The sequence below is a fragment of the Lycium barbarum genome, chromosome 5, assembly GCF_019175385.1.
Source record: "Lycium barbarum isolate Lr01 chromosome 5, ASM1917538v2, whole genome shotgun sequence".
NCBI classification, from domain to species: Eukaryota; Viridiplantae; Streptophyta; class Magnoliopsida; order Solanales; family Solanaceae; genus Lycium; species Lycium barbarum.
In genome coordinates, this window is record NC_083341.1 from 137,561,017 (window position 1) to 137,570,519 (window position 9,503).

The 9,503-nt window shown below is 34.9% G+C and overlaps 1 protein-coding gene across 1 annotated transcript; it reads right to left on the reverse strand.

Moving 5' to 3' along the window:
- Positions 1-285: 285 nt before the first annotated feature.
- On the reverse strand, positions 286-8,950 carry LOC132641813 (uncharacterized). The gene is made up of 7 exons (XM_060358900.1): positions 8,647-8,950; positions 6,113-6,579; positions 4,469-4,652; positions 4,127-4,351; positions 3,880-3,996; positions 2,090-2,323; positions 286-843 (listed from the first exon to the last, which is right to left on the reverse strand). The coding sequence occupies exons 1-7, from the start codon at positions 8,722-8,724 to the stop codon at positions 631-633; spliced, it is 1,518 nt and encodes a 505-aa protein (XP_060214883.1). The 5' UTR covers positions 8,725-8,950; the 3' UTR covers positions 286-630.
- Positions 8,951-9,503: the final 553 nt, after the last annotated feature.

Sequence of the window (9,503 nt, forward strand, 5' to 3'; positions counted from 1 at the left end):
TTCGCTTCTCGAGAATCAATTTGACTAATTTTGAGAGTTAAATTAAATTAGATTAATTCAATATTTTAAAAGTAATCTTTAGATGGTCGGAAACTATATGAAAAACACTATATGTTGCAATTTTGCTCATATTAATATGATGAAAAAATACATCTTAAAGTATTAATCAAAGTTTATTCAATTTGACTCTCGAAAAGCGAAACATGACAAGTAAAAGTGAATGGACAGAGTAAGAAATCAAGCTGCCTTAATTATGCATATTAATTAATATTTAGAGACAGCATCTTGATAATCAAAATATTTATTCACATTCAAACATCTCAATCTTAAAAGAAACAGACTATACCTTAGTTATAAATACAAATACAATTTCCCAAAATGGGTTGTGAAGATGGAGGACAAACTTCAAAGTTCTCTTCCCTTTCACTCCAAAACCTAAGAAATTTAAATTAAAACAAACAAAAACAAATCAAAGACAAGCTATTTGGGATCATCTTAAACCGAGGCTTTCCCTTCCCTTTGAGATGGGAAATAGACCAAAATGGATTTTATCTATCTACAAACCTACAATAAAAAACTAATACATGAAAACAAGAAGCTAAGACATGAATGTTCTAAAAGTGAGGAAATTCAGACGGCAGCAGGTTCTTGCATTTGGCTGTCGAATCTGCTGGTCAATACTTGTGTTGCCCGTGAACTTCTGTGCTGTAATCGTTGGTGCAGCATCTCCGACATCTTGTTGAAAAACTCTGCATCCCATCTTTGTATTAACACAGGATCTTCGGCATAACAGATATATATGGATGTCACCGCGCTTTCCACCACAACTGTAGCCAGTCCGACCTGAAAATCAATATCATATGTCATAAATAATAGGGAAGATTAAGAGCCATGACACAAGAGGGTAGTCGCAAAGATCTCCAGCATTTTTCGCATCGACCTTGTTACCAAAAACAAGCTTAAGCATCAAATAGTGTGTAGTGCTGATCTCAAAGGCAACTAACTTGGCGACTAAAAATCATTATTATTTTATAATGGTAGGTATATGGAATATCTTGCGCATCTCGACTATCTCGTTGAGTACTGCATCCTACCAGCAGAGGTGCTGAATAACTATCCCATCAAGACTTAGACAGATGGAAAGAAATCACCTAGTTTTGTCTCTATCGTAATCGACCTTGGTCTCTCATGATTTTCAACCACTTCATTAACCGTTCGGCCATACCCTTGGTTAATAATCATATGCCCCCGACATGAGACTGATATTGTGATAATGTTGAATGTCTATATACTTCAGTCATCGAGAAAGAAAATATTAGGTTTTATGATATAGATCATTCATTATTCACATATCCCTGGGTTCAGCCAAAGTTCCTAACTTTGTACCCAATAAAATTTTATATGTATTCCACCAGATCAAAATTTTGGTTTACAAAAGTGTGACCATCACATATTACTGTGTTAAATCCTCTGTTAACACTATTTATGTATCAATGGTCCTCAAGCATACAGATCGAACTCTGACTTTGCCAGCATGCGAGAGGGAATCACAAGTGGGCAATGAGCCCATAAGGAAGTAAATGGTAGATTGGAGAGTAAACGGGGAAGGCTGATGAAGGTTATCATTTCAAGAAAAAGTAGAATACCATTTTCTTTTTCATTTGATTTCTTTTATCTTCATTTAACATCAGATCATTACAGAACTTGAGGACCATTGATTCACAAGTCTCTTGAACTAAGGCAGAAAACAAATGAAAAGAGAGAACTCGATTGCTAGCATCCGGGAAAGGATAAAAATGGAAATGAGGAAAATAATGGAGCAGCCAACTCCCCTCTCCCCACACACAAAAAGAGAATAAAAAATAAAAAGAGGGAGAAGACACTGAATCACGGTTTCTAGCTCTCTGCATTGTTCTGGCTCAATTTATGTGGCTATTTTTAGAGTGAATGGATTTCTTTTTCCACATCAATACAAAACCACTAATTGATATGTGGATGGGGAGTTGTTTCAGACAGAGAAAAAGGAGGCAGACCCTGTCAGATACTAAAAGTAAGACGAGAGGTGCGGTTTGCTGACACTATGACTTACCAAGATCATTCCCATCAACATGGAAGTAGAACCAACCATCATCACTCTGTCAGGATGCTTGATCCTTGTCTCAACTCCTGCACAAGTTCCCGCTACCAGCCCACCCACAAGAGTTCCCATCAATATAACAGCACCAGAGCAGTCATAGGCAATAAGTGCTTCAACCCCAGTTGATTGGAACAACTCCCAGGCATCTCTTGCAGAGCGATTAAAGTTTTTACCATAAACTGCAATCTGCGAAGGAGAATGTTTAAAATATAACATCAAATTCACTAACTCATTGACATCTGCTTCTGGTGAATTTTAAAAGAATTCACTACAACGCAAAATTTCTTGCTAAGTGCGACTTGTATATGCATGATAAGAACACCATCATCATCAAATAAGACAAAAGTGATAGGTATCTAAAGTACAAGAAGTATATTAGGTTCAAAGTAAGATATATGAAAGGTTTCCAAAGGACCCTTCCCATCTCAGATCTTGCTCATCCTGGAAACGGAAGTATGGTATAGGCCTTGTTTGCTGACAATCCATCTATCTTGAAAGATAAAACTGTTTGGCAACAGCTTAAATAGCAATCCAAATGCAGGCCACTGCTATCAAATCTAGATAACTACATATATTATATAAAAAATACAGAAGTCAAAGACTGTCAAATAGAGACTATGCTTTTCAGCATCCTTTTCATGCCTCATTAGTGGCCCCTTCTTTTTTCTGTCGTGACTCAAGCCTGGAAGCCCATTTACATTTTATGGGCAGCAATATCCCAAAGCCAACATGGATTAATTACTCAAAGAACTAACTGATTAGTGCATGTGCCACTTTAAATCACATATTTCCTTAAAATCCTTTCACCACAACCCTAAGTGGGACAAAGACTTGAGATGTAACTTAAAGCCGTGTCACTCTCTAGTTACTCCAAAGATTTATTATTATCCATGTATGCAATACTATTTACACACCTAATTTCCAGAAGATGACACGTGAATATTTTTTGTTAAGGCGGTATCTAAGCCAACCAGCGCGCATCTCAACTAATACGGGCAGCCTATAATATACAGGTACAGGTGTTGGATGCTCCTCAAGAATATAGAAGATGGGTTCATGATGAGTGTTGTAGCTAGGATGTGATCATGGGATCTGCAGGTTCATTACTCCTATACCTCAACCACTCAGTCAATCCTTTGGAGATAACTCAAATGAATGATGTTACAATGACTACTACAGAAAAAACCAAAACCAAGCTCACTGGAGACACCAATATCAAAGCAGCAGCTACTCTCTACCCGGTCGGAGAACATTAATCTCTGTGATGAAGAGAGGATTTTCACTCAGTCTCTTTCAATATGAGTAAAAGGGAAGTACCACTAGGTAAGATCCCAAAAAGAAGTAATTGACTCAAAGTCTGTTAAGTATACTGTTAACTAGATTGTCGTTATTTTCTTCTTCTTATAAGTTATCATGAATTACAGAAAACTGATGTTGAATTGCTACTCTTTAGTTTTTGATAAGGAACTGCTACTTGTCTTGGCAAGAAGTGACCACGCAAGACTTACAGAGGGTACCAAACGGATGGGCAATTGAGGAGGAAAAGGGAATTGTGGATCTGAAGTTCAATTGTCTCGACAAGAGATTATCGTCCCCGAAAGATGGTCAGCTGTTGGAAGGTGGAATAAGACCTTCATAAAAATGTCCATTTGAAGGGACATATTTTACAAATATATTGAAAAATCAAAACATGACTTCAAGAATGGACAAAGATATGGCACCAAAAATATTAGACAAACTACCTGGACATAAGCATATTTATTGAAGAAACGGACTAAGGTCTCAACCAAATGAAAAAGGAAGTCGACGCAGCAAAGCAGACACTCATTCTTGCCAATCTTTGATCTGACTCCTCTAATCTGCATTACACGAAACCACTAATCAATCATAACTGTTCATATGTTCAGTTAAACAATATGTAAGGCAAAATCTTACTTCATGTTTATAAGTTAATATAATATAAATCTAGACAAGAGCAGATTGACCAACCTTCCACCGTAATGTCCGGATCGCAGCTGTAAAAAGTGACCCATAGCAGATGCTGCCAAATGAGGTTGTAACAGCATAGCGTAAGGATCTCTTCAATGGTTTGGGAGGCATTGAATTTGCTTGCCGACCACCATGAATGAGAACGAGAAACACCATGCCCGACACTATTACATGAATAATGTTACACAAAACTGCACCAGTCCAAAACAGACTCACACAGAATACCTGTACATAACACAAGCAATAAACAGCTCATGTGCTTGGCAACATTACCAGTATAAATTTGATAGTCATTAAACCCTAAAACCAGATCAAATGAAGAGCAAAAACTTGCCAGCTCACCACAAGAAGCCACCAGCGACCACCATCGCCGATACTAAGTGCTACAACACCAGCTACTCCAAAAGACCAAAGCACTAGCCATGAAAGCATGACCAGCATGAATGCACATGAGACTCCCATAACTTCAGGAAGGCTGCAGACCATCTTCACACTTCTTTGTAAAACCAACATGGTAAATGGAAGTCTGCGAAATTGGGGGAAAAATATGTTCACAAAACTGAACTTATTCAACAGTTCCTTATTTGGTAAAAATTATATTGACCTCTGCATTTATATGTTTTCTGAGCTCTTTATACACTATGCTTCCTGAGTTCAGGAAAATTTACACAAAATTCTCCATAGCTTTGTTTTTATTAAAGCTTATGAGGGCCAGTGTTGCGCGGTTCGAAAAGTGGAGAACGAATGGCCCGCCCCTCGTGCTTTTCCACTTAACGCCAGGCTTTTGTTTGCCTCGGGGTTCAGACCCATAAGCTTTTTTAATGCCAATCTAAACTATCCTAGAAGTTACAATAAGGGAATATGCCAGATGTAAAGGAATCAAAAGGTATCATTCTATCAAGAGGTATCATTCTTTTTATTCTAGGTTTCCTTCAGACTTTTTAATTTCTTCACTGAAAAGTTCATGAAATAAATCCATTTCTTGTACCATTTAATGCAAATTACCTTAAGGAGGTCACTACAATTTAAAAACACTAAGAGGTCATAGTTGTAACAAACTAAAAAGGAGGTTAGCATGATGGCGGAGAGGTAAAAGTACACCTGTTGAATGTAACTTTGCACTAACTAGAAATTTTTCGGGCTAATTTCATGGATGGTCAATCAACTTTCAGTTTAAAGTACCAGAATTTCTAAACAAATTTTTGGTAACGAAAAAGCTACTCAACTTTACCTAAATATCACAAAATCACTAAACTATTATTTGTAACAATAACGTCATTCAACATTTCCTATGCATAACACTGCAAGTCACTAGGAGGAAACAAATAAGACATTTTCTATTATACTTAGGCAAAGTTGACTGACATTCTGTGTTACAAAAAATAGTTTAACAACTTTCGTGATACTTAGGTAAAGTTGAGTGACTTTTTCATTTTAAAAAAGAATTTAGTAACTTTAGCACAATAAAGTAAAAACTGAATTACCATCCATGAAACTATACCAACTTTTTATATTCAGGGAGAGCAACCTCCTTTCAAATGGCAGGATGACTTTCTATCCTAAGAACTTCACGATTGCTGTATTAGTATAGACTTTGCTACTTAATCTGCAGATGCTCCAGCAGAAGACAGACATGTACATTGCAAATGGTAGATGGCCTTTAGAACTGATGACACGAGTATGCATATAGAGAAATCGTAGTTTTCTCTTCATATATAATAACAAAAATCAATGAAGTTCTCACGTTATACAATCACACAACACAATTTTCTCCAAGATGGCTTTTTAGAAAGGAAGTATGGGTAACGGGTTGCATATTCACTACATTCACTAAAAATGAAAAACAATATAATAGGTCAACAGATGGACAAAGATTAAATATTTTGTCAAAGAGAATTGAACTGATAGAACCAATAATAACATAAAAGCAAGATTTTTTCTGTTTGCTTATTTTTATTTAAAAACCATGATTCTTTTCAGCTATACCTGTCTATGACTGATATTACGTACAAAAACTGCAATGCTGCACCAACAGCAAATGCAACACCCCAGAAAAACTGCTTCTGCCAGAAACACAACACACTGATCACAGCAAGATATGTTGTCAAGATGTGAACTGAGAACTTCATCATGTTATTAGCTCTTGAACCGAGCAACACCAACCAAGCCCATGCCAGAACTGTCCCCACTGCACCAGCCACGGCATACAAAGGCCAAAAGTCCTCTGTCAAACCAGGCTGATTCTCAAGGAACAAATTCGTGAACCTATCAATTTTGAGCCTATCCTTTTCCCTAAACCTGTTAAATCCCAACACTGCAAGTGCCACACCTACCAACACCAGATGCAGCATGAATACCCCCATCCAAAACACATCTCGCCAATGCCTTGAAACTTGTGAAGTGAGTTGTCGAGATCTAATGCCATCTCCACTCGCACCATTCCCCACCATATTCTGCAGTATTAAAATAAATTAAAAAAATAATTATATCTGAAACTTCTCTACGTCTGCATAGCACAAGTAGGACTCGGTTGGAACTCCCTGATTCCATTTTATATGGTAGTTTTTGATGGGGTTTAAGATGGTAAATTCATTTTAGTAATTTATTACTGCTAGTAGAAGAAAATATTAAAGTATGGTTGAAAAATGAGTTAGATAGAGAAGCATAAAGGTTGAAAAATGAGTTAGAGAAGCATAACATCAAACTGGAGAGTGTGTTAGTCAAGAACCAGAAGTTATCTTTCCTTTCTTTTGTATGTTGGGTGCATGGTGAACATATGTATCAATAGTTGGTTAGATTTTTGGAAGGTTTAATGTAAAACACCACCGAATTTTTTGTAAGGATAAGTGGATAACATCAGCCTGGAATGATACAAATTAATTGCTTTTACTTTATCACAAAAAAAAAGGTTACATCAAAGTTTAATATTTAAATAGTTAATAGAATTTGAAATCTTGAAAGTTGTGAAAATTGTATAGAGTCCAAGAAGAAAGCCAAGATATGGTCAAGTCATCCGGGATAAGAGAAGGTCTTCTGAAATGTCCCAAAATGGAAATATTAACAAGTAGGTAGAAAAGAAGGTAGCATTCTATTGGACCGTATCATGCTAGTTCAACTTCAGCAACAAAAATCTTAAAATGAAAATCATACCTCACATAAGGAAACTAAAGCACTGTTGAACTTCTACTTTATAAACTTGCATCCTCTATCTAGTTTTTTTAGAATTTGCGACACAAAATAAAAGCAACTCATCCACTGAATTGACACACTAACTAAAGCAACTTAATCCAAATAACCCAACACTCAAAAATCTACGGCCACATCATAAAAGTCCAACAAACTTACATAACATACTACAAACAGAGTTGCAAGTTACACCAGACATAACAAGCACAGCAAAGAATTTCGACTGACAAACAATTCAACATTCATAGAAAGCATACTATTAACCTGTGTTGCTCGGAATCCAAAAATACTGTTGAACTCGTGTCGGGTCCTTCAAAAGTTCCCTACTTTTGCATGATCCAACACGCACCCAGTGGCATATTTGAAGAGTCCGAGCAACATAGCTTTTAACTATTCAAAATTTTAAACTTTTGATGTGATGATTTCTCTATTAAACTAATTTTCCAAAGCACCATTTCCTTCCACTACCAGTTACACAGTACAACAACAACAACATACCCAGTATAACCCCACCAGGTAGGACTACTAGTAATACAATTAAAAAAAAAAAAAAAAGGAATAAGTCAAAATAACATCTCAAACCACGTGTCCAGTCAATACCATCATATCCACGAGAATACAATAAACGAGTATCAAATTCTCACACTCAAAATCTACCTACTTTTTTTTATAAGCATACAAATCAAAGCAACTTTTAACTTTCAAATTTATCCTACACTCAAAATCAGCCAGAACGAAAAATTCAAAAACAGTTGAACTAAACATACTATAAAAAGTTGCAAAATTCAACACACAATTTACATCACAAGCACACTACTAAAAATATTGCTTAAATAACAACAACCACGACATTCACATAAATATGCATCAAAATACACTAATAAGCGATCAGTAGTTAATAATAAATCTTTAAAAAAAAAAAAAACAAGTAGTGAAAATGATTGCTAAACTTACTGAAAAGTTGCAAATTCATAATTCACACAAATTACAAATCACAAGCACAGTAGTAAAAAAAATATCGATTAAAATACAACATTCACACAAATAGACCTAAACTTATACTACTAAACAATCAGTAGTTAATTAAAAAAAAAAAAAGTAAAGTACTGAAATGAAAGCATAATCTAAAGTAAAAAAAAAAAAATAGACTAAACATACTATAGAAAACTGAAAATTTATCAGATAATTCAGTAATTCACACAATTTACATCACAAGCACACTAGTAAAAATATCAATTAAACAACAACATTCACACAAATAGGCGTAAAAATTACACTACTAAGCGATCAGTAATTAATTTAAAAAAAAAAAAAAGAGTTAGTGAAATGATTACCGGCGGCGGAGCAACGGCGGAGGAAGAAGCGGAGCCGGAGGAGGAATTAGAAAGAGAAGAGAATTGTGAATCACTCATTATTAGTATTAATTATGATGATGATCTGGCGGCTATAACTATGACAATTACTAACATTGCTTCTATAATAAATAATAAATTCATAGAGTTAAATCTTCTTGTTTTATAAGTAAATGAGAATTAGAGAGGATAAGAGTCAATGGAAGTTTAATTAGGGATTTTGAAATTGACTAGTAAGTAACAAATTGTTATTTTGTTGGGGTTGAAAGAAACTCATGTGTAACGGTTAACAAATATGGGATATAAAGACGAACGCTATTTTTGCATATATAGTATATGCCAAATGCCAACGTTTCTTCGTTGGATATGTTCTTTTTTTTTTTTTTTTAATAATAATTATTTGGTTACTAAAAATCAAATCTAAATTATTGAAAAATACATATTTTTCAAGCGCGTGCAGTTTACAGGGCTAAAATTATAGGGATCAAAGATCTTTTTTTTTCTTTCTTTCTTCCTTTTCCCAATAGATCTTTTTTGTTTTTCACCCCCAATTTATCCTTAAAAAAAAAATGGCGTGGGTGGGTGTTCTTGTATCTATATCGATATGGATATCGATATCTATATCTATCTATATCTATATATATATAAAATAGGAGAGGTACAAGCAATATGATTAAGCCAAATGACAAGCTAATAACAAGCCACTTGACAATTTTAAGACAAAGTTAATGAGAATTGTAATAACATTTTTGAATTTAAATGAAAGATAAGAAATTGAAATTGAATAAAAAGATAAGTCTGAAAATTTTAAACAAGAAAGCTTATCTAAGCTTAAATAA

Bases quoted from the DNA above. Each gene is read 5' to 3' on its own strand.
- LOC132641813 (XM_060358900.1), bottom strand. From the start codon at position 8,724: ATGAGTGATTCACAATTCTCTTCTCTTTCTAATTCCTCCTCCGGCTCC. The intron at 6,580-8,646 runs GTAATCATTTCA...TTAATACTGCAG, and splicing joins CCGCCGTTGCTCCGCCGCCG to AATATGGTGGGGAATGGTGC. The intron at 2,324-3,879 runs GTAGTTTGTCTA...TCTCCTTCGCAG, and splicing joins ATAAATATGCTTATGTCCAG to ATTGCAGTTTATGGTAAAAA.